Source organism: Propithecus coquereli, unplaced genomic scaffold (genome assembly GCF_000956105.1).
Source record: "Propithecus coquereli isolate 6110/MARCELLA unplaced genomic scaffold, Pcoq_1.0 Scaffold341, whole genome shotgun sequence".
NCBI classification, from domain to species: Eukaryota; Metazoa; Chordata; class Mammalia; order Primates; family Indriidae; genus Propithecus; species Propithecus coquereli.
In genome coordinates this window covers 1,338,437-1,359,201 of record NW_012149075.1, presented here as the reverse complement: position 1 = coordinate 1,359,201, position 20,765 = coordinate 1,338,437, and the positions used below count along the sequence as shown (strand labels likewise).

General features: G+C 51.3%; 1 protein-coding gene across 1 annotated transcript; it reads left to right on the top strand.

The window, feature by feature from the left end:
• Positions 1-208: 208 nt before the first annotated feature.
• LACTBL1 (lactamase, beta-like 1) lies at positions 209-11,489 on the top strand. The gene is made up of 6 exons (XM_012650886.1): positions 209-342; positions 2,495-2,604; positions 4,394-4,551; positions 5,560-5,798; positions 9,117-9,222; positions 10,508-11,489. Exons 1-6 carry the CDS (start codon positions 294-296, stop codon positions 11,487-11,489), a joined length of 1,644 nt encoding a protein of 547 aa, XP_012506340.1. The 5' UTR covers positions 209-293.
• Positions 11,490-20,765: the final 9,276 nt, after the last annotated feature.

Here is a 20,765-nt window from a genome sequence, read left to right as displayed (position 1 = left end):
ACAGGGGAGGGAGGCATGGGAGTGCGGGCTCTCACTTGGGGAAGAGCTGTCGAAGGGGTCACACTGGGGAGGTGTGAGGTTTATGCAAAGCTGTGGGCTCTCACTATCTCTGGGCGAGCCTGAGGCTGAGGAGGGGACAGGGGAGGGGTCCCTCTCTTTCCTCCGGCTGACCTCAGGGGCTGTGCCCTGTGTCCCTGCTCTCCCAGGCTGGCCGGCAGCGCAGCCTGCTGAAAGTGAGGAAGAAATGGCTCTTCCCGGCCGGCTGCTGCTTCTTCTGCCTGCTCTCCGTGGTCATGATGGGCTGCTTCCTGTGGCAGTACCACCTCCCCAAGCTGAAGACTGGTGAGTGCAGAGACACCTGGAGATTCTCCCCCACCCTGTGGGTCCTCTTGGGCTCTGTGCCGTCACCCTTGAGCCGAGGGTGCGGGGAGGACCATAAGATTCAGACTCAGAAGCTCTGGCCTCCATTCTGACCCCAGCTCTCATTGTGCATCTTTGGGCCAGGCCTGCGACCTCCCTGTGCCTCGATGCCCTTGTGTATAAAATGAGGATCCTACTGCCACCAGGGTTTCCTCAAGCTACCCAGGGTAGGGGTCAAATTCAGGGTTGCCAAAAAAAGTACAAGCAGTATTTAGCTTGCTCTGCCTTCAGCCACCATGGTGGGACCTCCAGGCCTCAGCCTCCTTCTAAGACCCTCCTGCAGCTGTATCTAAGGCCCCCAAGAGGAACAACTCAAGGGTGTCCATGGACAGCAGCTGCCATTTCTTGGGGCCTCTCTTTCCTGGGAAGGTCAAGGTGCAGCAAAGTAGCCACCCCTGCTGGTGATGTGCACCAGCCCTCTGTTGCTATAGCAACCACTGGACCTCCAACCTGCTGGGATCCTGGGTGGTCCAGGGCCCGAGGTCTGTGCTGCATGGGGGAGAACACCTCTCTCCATTCCTCTGTGTCATCCTGTGGTACAGACACCTCAAAGCTCAATGAGGTACTCTGGGCCCCCAAGTCCTGCAGAGACTTTTGCAGAAATGCCTTCTTTTATGTTTTGCTGGCTCCTTCCTTTCCTACCCCAACCCTTTCTTTCTAGGGTAAGTTCCTTTATGAGGGACGTCTTAGTTCCTTAAGCAAACAGACCCTGGGTAGGCGGGCTTCTCAAACTATCAAACTACCAATCCATAGTGGACCAGTATTACTTACAAATACATAAGAATGAATTATTAGGGAAATTAAAAAAAAGACATACGAAGTAGAAGCACAAGTTTTGAATTATTAGACTCAACGGATGCAAAATTACTTTGTCAAAATGCCATAAAAGTTTCTAAATGCTCTATCTCTCAAGTTTTGTACCTAATTTGTTACAAATGGGAAACAGTTCATGGTCTGCAGACGACAGCCATCTGGGTCCTGAGCCCACACCCACTCAATCAAATCTGCCTTCTCTCGGAGCCTGACTTTTCCTGTGTGCACACAGTGAGGTTAGAGGAGCAGCGCTGGCAATGCGAGGCCTACCTGGGCCCCAGGCTGGGTAAAGCCTGGGTTCTAGCTGAGATCCCCCACTCTAATTATTCAACTTATGTCATGGAGTTGTTGAGAAATCCTCCCTAAGGGTTGTAACCTTCCTGTTTGGGACCGTATCAGTTATCTATTGCTGAGTAATCAACTATCCCCAAACCTACTGGCCTCAAACAAGGTGAGTGATTATTTCTCACGATTCTGCAGCCGGCTGGCAGTTCTGCTGCTGGTCTAGCCTGGACTCTCTCCAATGCAGCGGATGGGTCAGCTGCACCGGGGGGCCTCTCCCTCCGTGTGGACTCTCAAGGCCACTCTCCCAGGCCTGTCCACGAGGCAGCGGTGCTCCTGGGAGCAAGTCCCTTAACGCCTAGCCTGAGCCCTGTCCCGCCATCACCCTCATGTCTCCCCCAGGGTGCCAGGGACGCCGTACACCTGGAGAAGGACAGAACGGACTCAAGCCCCCAAGCCCCGATGCTCAGCTCTGGGGATAGAATGAGTTGTCCCTTGTGGTTTAGGCCTGAAGCCCGAGTGGGGCTCCAAGTCCCCCCAAACTTCTCCACCCAAACATATACAATCAGGAAGAGGGGAAGAGAGACGGACGGGCACATGTGGCCGAGCCTGCCCCACGGAGCCGGAACGGTCTAAGCCCGCTGATGACGTGGAGGGAGGAGGCTGGACCAACAAGAGAGACGGGAGCGCAGGGACCGCCAGCCAGGAACTGCGGCCCAGTGGAAGTCATGCAAGCTCAAGCCGCAGGTGGCGAGCGCGGGATTGTGCCTTCTCTGCCCGCACACTCTCCCCTTGCCCCTCGGTGCCTATGGCTGGTGTCTGCACCCTGATGTCTCCTGGTAAGGCTGTTGTCAGCTGGGGAGGGCTGTCCTGAGACGTGGCTCTGGCCTTTGCTGCCACCTGCCCCCTCTCTCCTAGGATGACCCCTGGACTCGGTCCTGATTTCTGTCTCCTACTCACCGTGTGATGTTCCCTCCAGGTTCCTTGGGACCAGAGGTGACCTCTGCCCCCGTGAGGATGTGTCCCCGGCACCCTGAGCCTGTGCCCCTGGCCCACCCCCTCCCTGTGTTGAAGGAGGCCCTGGAAAAGGTCAGTGATGGCCCAGGAGGGAACTGGGCGTGTGGGCTGGGCCTGGGTGATGAAGGGGAGGGCGCCCCCTCTGTGCTGGCAGTGGCATTCATTCATTCATCCATCACACGTGTATTTCGTGAGCACTTACTCTGTGCTAGGCACTGGGGATGTGGCAGGAAGAAGACATTGACCTGCTCTAGTCTAGGGGTGAGAGGAATAGTCATAGGTGGGAGCTGACACAATGGCTCACACCTGTAGTTCCGGCTACTCAGGAGGCTGGGGTGGAAGGATCGCTTGAGGTCAGGAGTTCAAAACCAGCCTGGGCAACAGAGTGAGACCCCATTTCTAAAAAAAAAAAATTAGCTGGGCATGATGGTACATGCCTGTAGTCCCAGCTACTTGGAAGGCTGAGGCACGAGGATCGCTTGAGCCCAGGAGTTTGAGGCTGTAGTGAGCTACGATTAACACCACTGCACTCCAGCCTGAGCAACAACGCAAGGAGCCCTGCACCCATCTCTTAAAAACAAAAAAAAGAGGCCGTAGGTGGGAGGTATGGAAGATGAGACGGGAGAGGATGGCAGAGCCTGGTCACTGCAATAGGATTAAACACCCCTCCTCCTCTCCCCCAACACCACTTTGACAGCTGCAGGATGGCAAAACACTAGAGCGAGGTGTCAGCCAGCCCTAGTCTGTGCCAGGCAGACACCACCCGCTTGGGCCACTCACCTTAGGAGACACGGCGACAGACGAAGCACCCTCAGCAGTGTACGAGCCGTAGCGTGGGGGACTTGGAACTGCCATCCAAGGAACAGTTGAGGGGAAGGGGGTGATGAGTCCAGAGGAGACGGCGTGGGCCAATGCGGAGGCGCAACCGCTGCCTGCGAATATCTGAAAGGCTTTTGTGAGGGAGAGCGAGCAGAGGGTACGTGGCTCCCAGGGCTCAGAGTAAGTTTTTAAGAAGCAGCAACAATAACCACAGCTGCCTTCTACTGAGCGCCCAGTATGTGCCAGCTGCCGTGCTAGCCCGTTACATGCATTCCTCATGAATCCCCACCTGGAGAGGGGGAAACTGAGGCTCAGAGAGGCAAAGTTGGGGCGGGGTAGAAACTGGAAGTAGACAGAGCTGAGCTCAGGACACGTACAGTCTCATGGCAAGGAGGGCTGGCAGTTAATTAGGAACCGGGGCTGGAGTTAGCGCAGGGCTCTATCTTCATCCCCCGGCCACTAGCCACTGCGCAGGTCATCTCGGATCTTACAGACTCACTTTTCCCTCATCTGTAAAATGGGGAGACACTAGCACTGACTTAGGAGGATTAAATGAGACGATGCATGAAAATCGCTTTGCGCCATGCCTGGCACATTCTAAACGTCCAAGAAATGTGAGCTGTTGTCATCATCATTGTCCTTCGTCCTTGAAAATAATGAGGTATTTTCAATGCGTGTTCACAGAGGGTCTAGGAGCCCTCTATAAATAGTGAGCTCCCCAACACTAGGGGGTCAGACTGGGTCTATTGGGGGTTTTCTAGGGCATTGGACAAGGGTTTGCCTAAGTCAGCAGTTTTCACCTTTCTCTCCTTTTTTATTTGCTAAGGAAATGTTCCTTCAAGCAAAAATCTCATGAGGAAGCCCTACATTTTAAAGCAGTGGTGGTCCCCCCCATGGGGCATGGTTTGGGAACCCGGGGTCTGGAGCCTCCCTGGGGGCTGTGTGCAGGGCGTGGCTTGGGGATGGGCACAGGTGCAGGACGGCTGGTGGGGGGTGGGCAGGGGGAGGGGGCCTGTCACTGCACTTGCTCTTCTCCCCCAAGGTGGACAGGATCCTGCGCGAGGCAATGTCTGCTCCAGGCCTGGCTGCCATGTCTGCGGTTGTCATCCACAATGACACCGTGCTCTGGACTGGGAACTTTGGGAAGAAGAATGGCTCAGACCCAGCTTCTGGGACCCCCAATGAGTACACCATGTACCGGTCAGCTGGGTGACCTCCAGGATCCTGTGGAGGAGACAGGGGATGGGAGGGCAAGGGGACCTTGTAGATAAAAACACTCAAAAGAATCATGGCTGGGGGTCTAAGCTGCCAGGGCCCGTTATGAAGTCTTGGCAATTTTATAGAAGAGGGGAGTGAGGTCCAGAGTGGACCAATGAGTGCCCGAATGTCTCAACACAGGGGTAACAGATCAGGAAGAAATACCTTCTGGAGAAGCCTTAGCTCCAAACCTCCCAAACTAGAAAAGGTTCCCTTGTGCCACCTCCCACCCATGTGCCATGGGAACCATACCCAGTTCCTGGGCCCTTGCCCCAGGTCCCTATGAGTTGGCAGCAGTGGCCCAGGTGGAAGCAGCTGGGGACGTTCAGTTGCACACCTGTAGTCTCCCCTCCTGGGTGCTGCCTGCAGGATCCTCAAAGCTCACAGTGCAAAGTGAACGCATTTGCTCCCAGGGGTACTGTGGGTGCTGTAGGAGTCCAGAGGGAATGAGCACGCGTGCTGCACATGCTGTGTGCTGGGCATGGGGCCAACTGTTGTGTTTGCTGTCATTTATTGAACACTTATTACCTGTCAGGTACGTTGACAGGCACTTTACATGCACAGTCTCGTTCAATCCTTTTTACAACCTGTGAAGCAGACAATGAAACCGAGTCTTGGAAGGGTCTAGTAACTTGCCCAAGGCCACACAGCCAGTGAGAGGCAGAGGTGCCGTCCAAACCCAGGTCTGTCCCAGAATGGGGAGTGCCTGGTAAAGAGCCTGGCACAGGGTGGGTGCTCATGAGTGTCCGTCCCACTGGCTTCTGGTATGTTCTCGAGTATTCCAAAGGCCGTTCTACAGGGGCTGGTGAGTTTCCCCCGGGGATGTTGACTTAAGGGAGGATTTGGTGCTTTTCTAGAATACTAGAAAGTTGCTGGCTGGGGGCCCAGGGTAGGCGGGTAGTGGGGCCAATGGGATGCCCTTTGCTCCCTTGTGTCCCCAACATTGTCCAGGATCTCCAGCATCTCCAAGATCTTTCCAGTCCTCATGCTGTACCGCCTGTGGGAGGAGGGCATCGTGGCCTCCCTGGACGACCCTCTGGAGCGCTACGCCAGCACCTTCACCATTAGCAACCCGCTGGGTGTGGCATCGGCCCCCGAAGAGCAGGGCCTGACGGACGGGCTGGCGGACGAGGGCCCCGCCCCGAGGCCTTCGCCTGTCACCCTCCGGAGGATGGCCAGCCAGCTCTCAGGTGAGCGTCTCAGCACCGACACTGACCTGGACGGACCCCAACCATTCCAGGTGGGGGAGCTGAGGAACAGGCTCTCATCCCGCCCGGCTGGGCCCCCCTCTCTCCTCCGCTTCCTCACCTGGCCACACCTCCCTCTTATAGGGCTCGGGTGGTGGGCCAGCGCTAGAAATCTCGTCAGCTGAAAGCAGAAGCAAAGCCTGGCAATTTAGCTCAAGTGGACAGAGCAAGAGCAGCTGGCAGGTCGAAATCACGTTGGTAGGTCAAGGGCAAGTCAAGAAGTCAGTATTTGTAGACTATTCTGTAACGAAGACCTAATTTCCATTAGTATATAAAGATCACCTACAAATCAATATGAAGACCAACAGCCCCAACAGAAAAATGGGAAAATGATAGCAACAGAATCAGCAATTCACAGAAAAGGCTTGTAAGGATATTAAAAAATATTAAAAGATGCTCAACTGCATTCATACCAAAATAACTGCAAATTAAAACTACACTGAGACACTTTCCTCCAAATCAGAGGCAAAGATTAAAGTGGTGGATGCACTGAGTTGGTGAGGCCGGGTGAAATAGGCCCTTTTATACACCTGCGCTGGGATTTAAACTGGCATAGCCTGTATGGAGGGCAATTGGCACCATCACAGTTTAGAATGTATATACCTTTGACTCAGCAATTTCACTTCTAGGAAATTCCCGGACAGACGTACTCACGTACGCGTGGGATGGGGGATGTACGCAGTTATTCACCGCAGCACTGTTTGTAATAGCAAAACATTGAAACTACCTAAATGCCCATCAGTAGGGGAATGGCTAAATAAACCATGACATGGCTATACAATCAAGCACTAAAAAAAGGATAATTATGTTCTTTGTGTACTAAGATGGCCTAAGATATAAAACTAAGTAGGAAAAAAGCTCAGGACAGCATATATTTTATGCTACCATATAAATAAAGAATAAAAATAATATATGCATATTTAATGTGTATGTGTATATGAATATATATAATGTACATCTAATTTACGTATTATATAACACACATATATATTAGTTTATATGTGCATCAGATATCTTTGGAAGGGAACTAAAGAGATGGAAACATTAGGTTGCCTCCAGGGTGGTGAGAGAAGAGTAAGAGGACCCATTGGCGTCCTTTGAATCTTGAATCATGTAACTGAATTACTTATTAATGATAAATAATAATAACAAAGGTCCGATAACAAGTCAAGATGGAATCCACAGGGCAGGGGGCAGAGCAGGCTGGTGCTGGGAGACGATGCCAGGGACAGGCATAGGGCGGGACAGGATCGGAAAGGGAGCAGGGCCAGGAGGGACATAGGCTGGACGAGGAGGGTGGCTCTGGAAGCTTCTGAAGGGCACTCTCTTGGCCTTTATGCCCGTCTGCCACCCATGAATGGGGAGGGCTGGTTTAGAGAGAAGCAGGGAGGGGCACTGCGCGGGTTCCCCTTTGATTCGACCTTCTCTGCTTCCTGCCCCATCTCTGTCTCTCGCTCAGCACATGTGGGCCTGGGGCTGTAGGAGGCCGACACGCCCTCTCTGGGACTCAGCTCCAGTCTGTTGCGGGCCCCGGCTCCTCTCACTCCCACGTCCTCCACAGACCCTCTGGTAGCAAATTCTGTTGGCTCCACTCTCAAAACAGGTCCAGAATCCAGCCACTCCTCACCCACCTTGCTGCCAGCACGCTGGCCCAAGCCCCATCACTCGAAGGAGAGTTCTAGCAAGTCTCCTCTGCAGGCGTCCCTGCTGCTGCTATTGTCCCCAGGAGCCTGTTTTCACAGAGCGACCACAGCAACCTTGATAAAATAGATGTCAAATTAGCTCTGTAAGTGGTCCTCTGCTCAAAGCCCTGCAGTGCCTTACCTCACTCAGAGGGGAAGCTAAGTCCTCCCGGGAGCCTACAGCGCCCTGTAGGATCTGGCGCTTGCAGCCCCAATATCTCTCACCTACAGTTTCCCCCTTCTCACTCCTCTCCAGCCACACTGGCTGTTCTGTGCTGTTCCTCGAATGTGCCAAGACATTCCTGCTTCAGGGCCTTTGCACATGCTGTCGTCTCTGCCAAAGATGTAATCTTTCCTCACAGAGCTTCATGGCTCACTTCTTCACCTCCTCTAGGTTTCACCTGCTCAAGGGTCACCTTCTCTGTGAGACCTTTTCTTTTATATTAATAAAATAACAACCCCTTCCTTCCTACATGGAATTATTTTTCTCCAGTGCCAGAATATTTATTTGCTTATTGTCTGTCCTCTCCACTAGAATGTAAACTCCACATGGGCAAGAACTTTGTTTTGTTCACTGCTAAATCCCAGAACTTAGAATAGTCCTTGGCACAAAATAGATGCCCAAAAACTATTGATGATGATAGACGGAAGAAATCCCAACCTTGTGGTTCTTCCAATGCTTGTCACCTCCAATAAACAGAAAATTCCAAGTGGCCAGAGCAGCCAGTTCCATAAAACTAGTTTGGCCACAAACGCTAAGAAATTTATGGAACTAAACTTTCTACGGTTGATAACAACTATTTTTTGAGCAGTTAGTATGTGCCATGCTAAGCATTTTATCTCACCTAATCCTCACATCAGCCCTGTGATATTGGGATTATTTCCGTCGTGTTACAGATGAGGGACTGGGGCTCAGCGAGGTTAAGTCTGCAGTTCCCAACCCCTGGGCCATGGACTGGTACCAGTCTGTGGCCTGTGAGGAACTGGGCCGCACAGCAGGAGGAGAGCAGCAGGTGAGCCAGCGAAGCTTCATCTGTACTTACAGCTACTCCCCATCGTTCGCATCGCTGCATAAGCTCTGCCTCCTGTCAGGTCAGTGGCGGCATTAGATTGTCACAGGAGCGCGAATCCTACTGTAAACTGCACGTGCGCTGGATCTAGGTTGCAGCTCCTTATGAGAATCTAATGTCTGGTGATCTGAGCTGGAGCTGAGGCAGTGATGCTAGCGCTGGGGAGCGGCTGCAAATACAGATTATCATCAGGAGAGAGGTTTGACTGCACGATAAATGTGATATACTTGAATCATCCCCAAACCATCCCCCTCCCCCAGTCCCTGGAAAAATTGTCTTCTGTGGAACCCGTCTCTGGTTCCAAAAAGGTTGAGGACTGCTGGGTTAAGTGACTTGCCCAATGAAACACAGGCAGGAAGAGAAGGCAGGACTGGAGTCCACGCTAGTCTGTTTTTTTTAACTGATTTGTTGTCATCTCTCAACCCATGGAAGGCGGGGGAGGGAGTGCACCCAGGGGCCCACCATCCACTCTCGGCCGGGCCGCAGGTCTGACCACTGCTCCTCCCTAGGGCTGCCCAGAAGGCTGCGCTCCACCTCCCTGCTGTGGAGAGGCAGCACCCAGGAGGCCCTGCGCCTGCTCAAGGACGATGTGCTGGTGGCTGACCCAGGAACCAGGTGAGGATGCACCCTGATACCAAGCCACATGTTAGCAACACCCCGGGCAGACACGCCTGGGAAAGGGCCTGCATCACTTCATCCTAGGTGGTCAGAGCCAGGGGAGACCTTCGGGGTCACCGAATGCAGCCCCTATTCCACAGCTGGAAAGACCAAGGCCTAGAGAGGGAGGCCAGCAAGGCAGGGGACAGAGGGGCTCAGAATCCAGTTCTGTTTGAATCCAGTGTTCTTTCCATTCATCAACTCAACATTTACTGAGCACCTACTCTGCCTAGAAGGTGCTAAACACTGAGCTACAGAAGCGAACAAATCCAACCAGGCCCCTCCTTGTGGAGTTTGCATTCTTGCGAGGGAGGCGCAGTGAACAAATAAACAAGAGGAATACAGCGTTTGCCGGGATGGAAGTGAATGATGCTGGGGAGATCAGGATAGCTGCGTGGTCAGCGAACAGAGGGGCCCCACGCTGGGGCAGCGAAGCTGTGGGGCTGGACAGAGGCCAGCTGGCGCTCCCTTGCCTCCTCCAAATGCTGAACCCAGGCCCCACTTCCCTAAGGAAGAAATGACCCAGCTGAGCAGAGAGGGGACACTTGGACATGTACAGGCTGGAGTCTTCCTTCCAGCTCTGCCACTAACTTGCTGGGTGACCGCGGGTGAGGCACTTTACCTGAGAATCTCATCTTCCTCGTCTGCAAAAATAAGGCGGCTGGCCTAGAGTTCAGGATGCCTGGTAGGATTTGCAAATTTTCATCCATCCTTGTGCCTTCCTGAGGCACTATTTTAGATTCTGAAACTACATCCGCTCTTCTTGGTTATTGGCGTCTGCCACGGCCTGGAAGAAGGGAGGGGGAGACCCTGCCTCGTATGTTATTCTTGAGCTACGGGATCACTATCATTTTTTTCCCGAACAGTCTAAAACTTTAATTTTCCAGTTGATAAAGTCCATCATACTAACTAAAGTGTAAAGGACCAAAAAGATTTGTCTGACAACCTTCCCAGGTGCATTGCTGAGCCCAGCTCTCCTCCAGCCTGCTGTGTGACCCTGGGCAATTCCCTGCCCTCTCTGGGCCTTCGTCTTTCCAGATGTCAGAGTTATAGTCAATGGTCTCTGGAGTCTCCTCCAGGTGTGACTGTCTGGGATGAAGCGAAGCAGGTTCCTCCCCATCCCCGCCCAGCCCAATCAAACTCTGGCGGCATCTCAGGTAGCCCGAGCAGGTGGGGAGGGGCTATTTAGGGCCTGACGATGTTCATGAAGGCCACATCCCAGTTTCCACTGCTCTCCTGCCAGGTGCCATTACAGCACGCTGGCCTTCTCGCTGCTGGCCCACGTCCTGGCAGCTCACACCGCCCAGGGGGACTACCAGCGCTGGGTCTCGGAGAACGTGCTGGAGCCGCTGGGGATGGCGGACACGGGCTTCGACCTCACTCCGCCCGTGCGCGCTCGCCTGGCGGCGGGCTTCTACGGCAGCGGGCGCCCGGCGCCGCTCTACGACCTGGGCTGGTACCGCCCGTCGGGCCAGATGTACTCCACCGCCGCCGACCTGGCCAAGCTGGCCACGGCGCTCCTGGGCGGCGGGCGCCGGCGGCTCCTGCGGCCCGACGCGGCCAAGACGCTGCTGGCGCCGCTGCTGGCCTGCCCCGGCGCCTACTTCGCCAACGAGACGGGCACCCCGTGGGAGTTCCACGCGCAGCGCGGCTACCGCGTGGCGCGCAAGGACGGCGACCTGGACGGCTACGCCGCCACCTTCTCGCTGGTGCCGCCGCTGCGCCTGGGCCTCGTGCTGCTGCTGGCCGGGCCGCGGCCGCCCGGGCGCGACCTGGTGGCGCAGGCCTACGACGCGCTCCTGCCCGCCATGGAGACGGCCTTGCGGGAGGCCGAGCCCAGCCCGGCCCCGCCGCCCAGCGCGCGCCCCTTCGCCGGCTACTTCACCTTCGCCAACCTGACCTTCTACGAGGTGCGCGCCGGCCCGGCGGGCGAGCTGCGCCTGCGCCAGTTCGGGCCCCGCGTGGAGGCGCTCGTGCCCCCCGCGTTCCGCACGCTGGCGCTGCGCCACCTGCGCGGCCGCGTCTTCCAGCTGCACGTGGCGCGCGAGTTCCCGTGCGCGCTGCCGCTCGGCGACGCCCGGCTCTCGCTAGAGGACCAGCACGGGCAGCTCGTCAACTTCTACCCCCTGGACAGCCGCGGGCTGTCCCCCGGCTTCGACGTGCCGGGCCTCAACACGTACCGGGTGCTGCGGCTGCAGCGCAAGCCGGTCTTCGAGACCCAGTGACGGGGCTTCCCCCGGCCTCCGCGCCCTCCAGCCCGAGGCCAGGAGGAGAGGCTGCGGGCGGGCCGGGAGCCCCAGTGGGTGGCGAAGTGGGGCGGGGCGGTGCTGATCACAGTGTGGGCCTCGTGCGCGCCGCTTTGCGAGCGGCTCCCTAGCCATGGGGAGGAAGCGTTGAGCACGGAAGTTTATAGTAAGCTTTAGAAACTGTAATCAGCACTTAGACACTTCAGCACTGAAAGAGGGTACTTCTGGGTCTCTTGAATCCAAGACAAAATATGGGCTTGTATTTAGTCTTTTAAAAATCAACCTTACTGAGTTATAATTCACATAGCATGAAACACACATGACCGGAGTTACGGTTTATATAAAATGAAACACGCATGATCAGGTACAGTTGGGTGATTTTGACAAATATTTATACTCACCACGACAACCAATTCACAGAAAATTTCATCACCCCCCAAACTTTACTCCTTTGTGTTCATTTCCCGGCGCCCCTCCCTCAGCCCCGGGCAACCGCTGATCTGCTTTCTGTCACTATAGCTTGGTTTTGCTTGTTCTAGAATTTCAAATAAATGGAATCAGACAGTGCCGTCTCTTGTGTCTATCTTCTGTGGCTCAGGATGCTGTTTTTGAGTTCATCCGCGCCTTTGCGTGTACCAGCAGTTTGCTCCTTTATTCCATTGTGTGGATCTTCCACAGTTTACCCATCACCTGTTTATGGACATTTGGGTTGTCTCGGATTGGGGCCATTATGAAAAAGCATTCCTATACACGTCTTCTTGTGACTCTCTTGGGAAAACATCTAGGTGTGACTGCCATTTGTACTTTTCCAAAACACATGTACCATTTTACATGCCCAATAGCAGTATGTGACAGTTTGGTCGCTCAGCATTTTTGCTAACACTTGGTATTGTCAGTCTTTAATTTTAGCCATGCTAGTGGTTGTGAAGGCATCTCTCATTGTGGTTTTAATTATATTGTATTTATTGAATTGTAAAAGTTCTTTATATATTCTGGATACAAGTCCTTTGTCAGATATATGTGTTGCAAATAGTTTCCCCCAGTCTGTGGCTTGACTTTTTATGTGCTTAATGGTATCTTTTGAAAAGCAGAGTTTTAAAATTTTGATGAATTTTATGCCTGTTCAATCTAATATAAAATTTGGGTCTGTATTTTTTTTAAAAATTAAACTTTTAATTTTGAGATAATTGTAGATTCATATGCAATTGTAAGAAATAATCAGTGTATCCTTTACCTAGTTTCCTCCAGTGGAAACATCTTGCGGAAGTACAATAGCACAGGCGAGATATTAATATTAACACAGTCAAGATCCAGAACATTTTCAGCAGAACAAGAATCCCTCTTTCCCCTTCCTAGCCACACCCACCTGCTTACCAACCCCACCCCTCCTTAACCCCCAGCAACCACCAGTCTCTTATTCTCCATTTCTATAATTTTGTCATTTCAAGAACATTATATAAAGGGAGGCAGTAAGCTTTTGCATTCTTTTTCCCACTTAGAGTAATTCTCTGTAGAGTCACTCAAGTTGTTACAAGTATCAATAGTTTGTTTCTTTTTGTTGCAGAATGGTGGTTCCATGGATAGATATAGCACAATTTGTTTAACCATTCACTTGTTGAAGGATATCTGGGTTGTTTCCAATTTGGGGCTATTATGAATAAAGCTTCTACAAACATTGGTTTATGGGTGTTTGTGTGAACATAAGTTTTTATTTCTCTGGGATAAAAGCCCAGGAGTGCACCTGGTGGGTTGAATGGTAGTTGTGTGTTTAGTTTTTTAAGAAACTGCCAAACTGTTCCAGAGTGGCTGTACCATTTTACATTCTAGCCAAAAATGTATGAGGGATCTTGTTTCCCCACATTTTTTGGCCAGCATTTGGTATTGTTGCTATTTTTTTATTACAGTAATTGTAATCAGTATGTAGTGATAGATCACTGTGGTTTTAATTTGTACTTTTTAAATAGCTAAAGATGTTGAACACTTTTCATATGCTTTTTTTTTTTTTTGCCATCTGTGTCTCTTCTTTAGTGAAATGGCTCTTTATGTCTTGCCCATTTTTTTGGGCCCATTTCTAATTGGATTAAAAAATTGTTGAGTTTTGAAGGTTCTTTACATATTCCAGATACTAGTTCTTTGTTGGGTATATAGTTTTCAAATGTTTTCTAGTCTATAGCTTGTCTTTTCATCCTCTTAGGGTCCTCCGCAGAAGAAAAATTTTAAATTTTGTGGTAGACCGAGTAATGGTCCCCCTCGCGCCTCAAAGATGTATACATCTTAATCCCTGGAACTTGTATTGGGAAAAAAAGGACTTTGCAGATGTGATTAAATTAAATATTTTGAAATGAAGAAATTATCCTGAATTATTGGGATGGGCCCTAAATGCAATCACAAGTGTCCTTGTAAGAGAAATGTAGAGGTGGAGGATGATTCCATATGGATGCAAGGGGGAAAAGGCAATGTGACTACGGAGGCTGAGATTGGAATGATGCAGCCACAAGCCAAGGAATTCTGGCAGCTACCAGAAACTGGAAGAAGCAAGGAATGAGTCCTCTCTTACAGCTAATGGAGGGAGCATGGCTCTACTGACAGCTTGATTTTGGCCCAATCAAACTGATTTCAGACTTATGACCCCCAGAACAGTGAGAGAGTAAATTTCTGTTATTTTAAACCACTGATTTTGTAGTAATTGTTATAGTACCCACAGGAAATGAATATACCAATGTACCAACTTTTCCGGATCATGCTTTTGGTGTCAAATCTAAGAACCCATTGCCTAGCCCTAGATCCCAAAGATTTTCTCCTATGGTGTTTTCTAAAAGTTTTATCATTGCATGTTTTACATGTAAGTTTGTGACAAATTTTTAGTTAACTGTTATATAAAGTGTGAAGTTTAGGTTGGGGTTAATGTTTTTGCCTATGGATGTTCAGTTACTCCAGCACCATTTGTGGAAACAGCCATCTTTCCGCCTGTTTTAGTCTGTTTGTAATGTTATAACAAAAATATCTGAAACTGGGTAATTTATAAAGAACAGAAATTTATTTCTCACAGTTCTGGAGGCTGGGAAGTCCAAGGTGAGCTGTGACAGGTTGGGTGTCTGGTGAGGGCTGCTGTCTGCTTCCAAGGTGGAGCCTTGTTGCTGCCTCCTCCAGAGGGGAGGAGCACTGTGTCCTCACTGGCAGAAGGCAGAAGGGCATGAAGCCTTATAAAGGCTTTAATGTCATTCATGAGGCAGGAGCCCGCATGCCCTAATTACCTCTTGAAGGCTCCACCTCTTAATCGCATTGGCCATTAAATTTTAGTACCTAAATTTTGGAAGGGCCGTATTCAAACCATAGCACCTCTGTTGAATTGTTTTTGCACCTTTGTCAAAATTCGATTGGGCTTATTTGCGTTGGTCTATTTCTGGGTTCTCTATCCTGTGTCGATGATCTATGTGTCTGTCCCTCCATCAGTACAATACAGTCTTGATTACTATAGTTGTATGTTGGTCTTTTTTTGTTTGTTTTAAGACACAAGGTCTTGCTCTGTCACCCAGGCTGGAGTGCAGTGCCATGATCGTAACTCACTGAAGCCTCGAGGCCCAAGCAGTCTCCCCACCTCAGCCTCCTAAGCAGCTAGGACTACAGGTACATGCCACCATGCCCAGCTAATATAGCTAACTGTATATAAGTCTTAAAGTTACAGATTGGGTAGACTAATTTCTCCCACTTTATTCTTTTTCAAAATTGTTTCAGTTATTCTAGGTCTGTTGCTGCTATAGTTTGGGTCTTTGTCCCCGCCAAATCTCATGTTGAAATTTGATCCTCAGTATTGGAGATGGGTCCTAATGGCAGGTGTTTGGGTCGTGGCAGTGGATCCCTCATGAATGGCTTGGTGCTGTCGTCATGGTAATGAGTGAGTTCTTGCTCTGTTAGTTCCTAAAAGAGCCTGGCAGCTCCCCCCTTTCTTCCTCTCTCTCCGTGTGATCTCTGCACATGCCAGCTCCCCTCCATCTCCTGCCATGAGTGGAAGCAGCCTGAGGCCCTCTCCAGATGCCCAATCTTCCAGCCACCAGAATTGTGAGCCAAATAAACCTCTTTTCTTTGTAAATTATCCAGTTTAAGATATTCCTTATAGCAACACAAATGGACTGAGACAGTTTTAGCTATTCTTGCTCCTTTGCCTTCCCGTATAAATTTTATAATAATCTCATCTATAGCTATAAAATATCTTGCTGGGAATTTGATAGGATCTGGGTGTCAATTTGAGGAGACTGGCATCTTTGCTAAGTTGAATCTTCCAATCCGTGAACACAATGTGTCACTTTATTTGTATTTTCTTTGTGGTTTCATGTTTAGCATTTGTAATTTTCAGCATATAATTTCAGCATATGCTTTGTTAGATTTACACCTAAGCATTTCATTATTTTGGGGTGTTTACAAATGGTCTTATATTTTACATTTTAGTGTTGACATATTCATTGCTAGTACACAGAATTTGATTGATTTTTGTATGTTAATTCTGTATTCTGTCACCTTATTGTACCCATTTATGTATCCTAGGAGGGTTTACTTTGTTTGTTTGTTTGTTTTTTTGATAGATTCCTTGGAATTTTCTTTTCTTTTATTTTCTTTTTGAGACAGACTCTCACTCTGTTGCCCCGGCTAGAGTAAAGTGGCATCATAATAGCTCACTGCAACCTCAGACCCCTGGGCTCAAACAATCCTTCTGCATCAGCCTCCCAAGTAGCTGGGACTACAGGCGCGCACCACCACACTTGGCTAATTTTTCTATTTTTTTTTGTAGAGACAGGGTCTTGCTCTTGCTCAGGCTGATCTTGAACTCTTGGCCTCAGGTGATCCTCCTGTCTTGGACTCCCAGAGTGCTAGGATTATAGACATGAGCCACTGCACCCAGCCACAGATTCCCTGGAATTTTCTGTGTAAACAATCATATCATCTATAAATATGGACAGTTTTGTTTCTTCCTTGCCCATATGTTTGCTTTTTACTTAATTTTCTTGCCTTACTTCACTGGCTAGAATTTCCAGTACTGCGTGGAATGAGCGTGGTAGAGTGGGCCTCCTTGCTTCGTTCCTGATGTTAGAGGAAAGCGTTCATGAAGGAGGGGCCAGCTCTGGGCCTGGGGCCTGAGGCACAGCTGGTGGTGGTCCTTGGGTTGTGTGCTCTGTGCTGAGCATTCCTCCCATGACTCCTGAACCTTCAGTAAGGCCCTGTCAAAAATGACAGTGCGATCAGTGGTCTGGGTTGTGGGGAATCAAGGATCTGCCTGCAAAGGGACGAAGAGGCTCCTCGGGCCTGTGTGCAGCCAGGACAGCTAGAACCTGAGGTTCTAAATCCAGACATCTGGTTTTAAGCCTGGCACCACCACCGGATGGTTCTTGAGCAGATCACTTAATCTCTCTGTGCCTTAGTTTTCTTGCCTATAAAACGGGAACAACATGAATACTGCTTCCTTCGTTGGATTGTGAGGTTTAAATGAAGTCACGTATTTAAAGTGCGTAGCACAATGTCTGGCGTGCGCAAGGGTTTGGTATGCACAGCCACAGTGGCTATCTGAGGCAGCTGAAGGAGACCCAGAACGTGTAGGAAGAATTACGGGTTGGTGGGACACAGAGAGATGGGGACAGGTGAGAAATGACACCACCCAAGGCCTTTCCCTAAGAGATTCTGGGGTCTGCAGGGGGCACTAGCTGGGAGATCAAATGAGGCCCTGCTATTGAGCAGGTTGGGCTGGTGCTCTGAGCATCAGAAATTTGGCTATTAATGGAAATGCAACCCTCTGTGGTGGGCAGAATAGTGGTTCCCCAAAGATGTCCACATCCTATTCTCCAGAATCTGTGAACATGTGTGTGGCAAAGGGGAATTAAGGTTACGGGTAAAACTCAGTTGCTAATCAGCTGACTTTTAAAATAGATTATCTTGGATTATCTGGGTGGGCCCCATGTCATTGCAAAGGTTTTTAAAAGTAGAAGATGGAGGAAGAACAGTCGGAGAGAGCTGCAGCATTGTTGGCTTTGAAGATGGAGGAAGGGGCCACGAGCCAAGGGATGCAGGAAGATTCTAGGTGCGGGAAAGGACACAGGAACAAACTCTCCCCTAGGACCTCCAGCTCCGCTGACACCTTGACGTTAGCGCCATGGGCCTTGTGTTGGACTTCTGACCCACAGAACTATAAGACTTAGATCATTTAAGCTGCTATGTCTGTGGTGATTTGTGACAGCTGCAGTAGGGACATATACCTGCATGTCAAGGGAGAGGAAACTGAGATCCAGGAAGGTCCAGCAATTTGCTTGAGATCACACAGCTCTTTGAGTCTTCCAGAATCTACCACTGAAGTAGCCCTGAACAAGAGGATCGCCTGCCCTGCCCTGTCCTTCCAAGGGCATCTGCAAACTTCTCCCTCCCTCTCCTGTGAACTGACAGTTGCTCTATTTCATGAATGCAGAACTCCTAAGATTTAGAGCTGGAAGAGTCCTTAGTGATCATCTCTTCGCTAGTAAAATGAGTTTCTAGTGGTTTCTGAATATTTTAAAGTGATGTAATTTTCGTTTCAAATAGCATCTAAGTCCGATCTTTAAAACAATTAAAAGCAGAATTATTCTGAAGGAGGTGGAGTTGGGAGGCAGAGTTTGGCCCATGAAGCCCTCCCTCGTGCCCAGAAGGTTCCCGGGGCACCTCCCTGGAACTCTGTGGAGCAGTGTTTGAAGAACACTCAGTCAACCTGCTCCTTCCATGGGCCCTGGCACGGCTGCTCCCTCAGCTCTCCACGTGGCTGTCACCTCCTCCTCCCTTAGCTCTGTGCTCAACTCTCCTTTCAGGGACGCCTTCCCTGCCGTTCCACTCCACGCGCCGCCCTCTGCACTGACGTCACGGAGGCCTGCTGGCTTCCCTCCTAGCACGCGTGACCGTTCGTCATCATTCCATCTGTCTGTTTCCACGAGGCCTGCAGAGTCCATGAAGGCAGGTACCTCGTCTCTGCTGCTCCCAAGCATAACCCCCGTGTCTGGCACAGTGGCCGGTGTGCAGGACACACCCAGGAGACATCTGCTAAATGGGCGAATAAGGCTCAGAGATGGAAGCGACTTGCTGAGATCACACAGGGGCCTGGTGGCAGAGCCAGGACGAGGAAGCCAGTCCCTGGCCTGTGTTACTGGCCACTCTGGGCAGCTGGGAGGGGGCTAGGTCTGGGCAGGGACAAACACATCAGGGGCTGGTTGCAATAAATCGTGATCCCCTCAGAACGACGTGGGGGGACGGCAGGTGAGGCGGAGAAGCAGGTGATAGGATTCCCTTCCCCTCCTGGGGAGATTAAGGCTCCAAAAAGGGAAGACTCACGCCAAGTCCTCTGGCTGAGGGCCTCCAGCTGGGAGGTCAGGCCGCAGCCCCTTCCCACCTGGAGGAGGAAGACGGATGGTGGAGGGGAAGACCCCAGGCCTCCTCGGCCAGGGAGGAAGCCCAGACAGACTCAGGATTTTTCAGCTTTTTCTCCAGGGATGGTGGGATTTAAAAGAACAGATAGAAGAAGGCAACGCTGAAACCCAAGGTTTGACCCTTAAATGGTGCAATTCCAGGCACTGGGGACAAGCGAGGGACCCCCTGGCATCTACTGAATCACACCGTTTAAGGAAACTGGGAAGAGACGTAAGGCGGCCTTTAGACAACTGTCATGCAATCCTGGGACAGCGACTGTGGGTCCCATTTTCCTCAGAGAAGTGAGCTGACTTGCCCAAGCTCACAAATGTAGCAGTGAGATCCCGACACAGCTATCCGGGGCTCCGCAACTGTCTCCCACTCCTTGCTGCACTTAGAAGTGTGGGCTAAAGATGGGTTTCTCGGGCAGGCCGCCTAGTGTGTGCCAGCTGGGCTGGGCTCCCCTCCCTCTGCCCAGGACCCAGGGGCTCCTTCTGTGGCCTCAAGGCTCACTCCAGGGTTAATGTCTCTGGGATAGTGTGAGGAAGAGACCAGCCTCAGGCCAGTGTCCCCAGAGATTTGGTTTTGCAGGGGGGGGGAGGAAGAAGAGGAAATTCTGTGTGTTGCATTGAAGTGCTCTAGAGGTGCAGAGATGTGGGGAGAGAACTTGTGAGTCTTTCTGACAGGAGAGGCTGAAAATCAAGGAAACCATTCAAAGCACTCAGCTTTAGAGTAAAATATGCCTGGTGTTTCCCCAGCCAGGCCACATTCAGCTTGACCTTCAGTGCTTGACACCCCACCCAGTGGGCCTCAGTTTCCACGATCATAAAATGGGAAAATAGCCCCGTGTTGTGCTATTCACACCGTTCACACTGGCTCACAACAGCTAATGGTGCATTTTCAGGAATTTTGGGAGCCAGTTGTTAACACCATCATTAAAAATGAAATTATATAATAGAAGTCACTCATGTCATTGAGGAATGAGTGAAGTTCCAACATGATCTTCATTGTTTCGCTTTTATCTTACCCCTTAACGTAAGCAAAAATGTCCACCGGCTTTTATGAACTCCATTTGGGAGCTGGTTGTTAAACCCGTGACAGCACAGCCCTGGTGATAACCACCTCTGGGTGGCCGTGAGCATTCGGTGGTGAGATGTGCGTGGTGGAGGTGCCAGGGGTGGCCGTCTCCACCGCTGCCCCCTCCTCAGGCCACCTCCGATAAACTCGCCATCGAAAGACAAAATAGCACACTGGCTGGGTAACCACAACTGCAAGACAGATCTCATCCTTCATCCCAAGGACCGGCTGCCCCTGAGTTCTTCCTGTGCAGGAGTTCTGAGGCCAACAGCCCGCACCTGAGACACAGTATTATTGATCAGTAAGCCAGGAGTGGGGGCTTTGAAAGGGGTATCCAGGGTGACTGATGAGAGCTCCCCTTTGATTCAACCTTCTCTGCTTCCTGCCCCATCTCTGTCTCTCGCTCAGCACGTGTGGGCCTGGGGCTGTAGGAGGCCGACACATCCTCTCTGGGACTCAGCTCCAGTCTGTTGCGGGCCCCGACCCCCAGGGGGCAGAGTGGCTCCATGGAAGGAAGGCCCAGCTCGCTCTCAGTCCCGGCGGGCAGCGCAGGGTTGCGGGGGTGGGGGTGGGGGGTAATGAGGGAGTAGCGCCTAGTGAGCCCCTGCGACGTGCCGGGCTCTCTGCTGGGCACCCTGGCACCTGTGAACTGTTTAGCCCTCGAGAAGGTCTTGCAAGGTGGCGTGTCATGCTCTCCCTGCTTGCATCCCAGGCCATCAGGGAGACCTCCTGCCAACCTCCTCTGCCTTCTCTGCAGATCTCTCC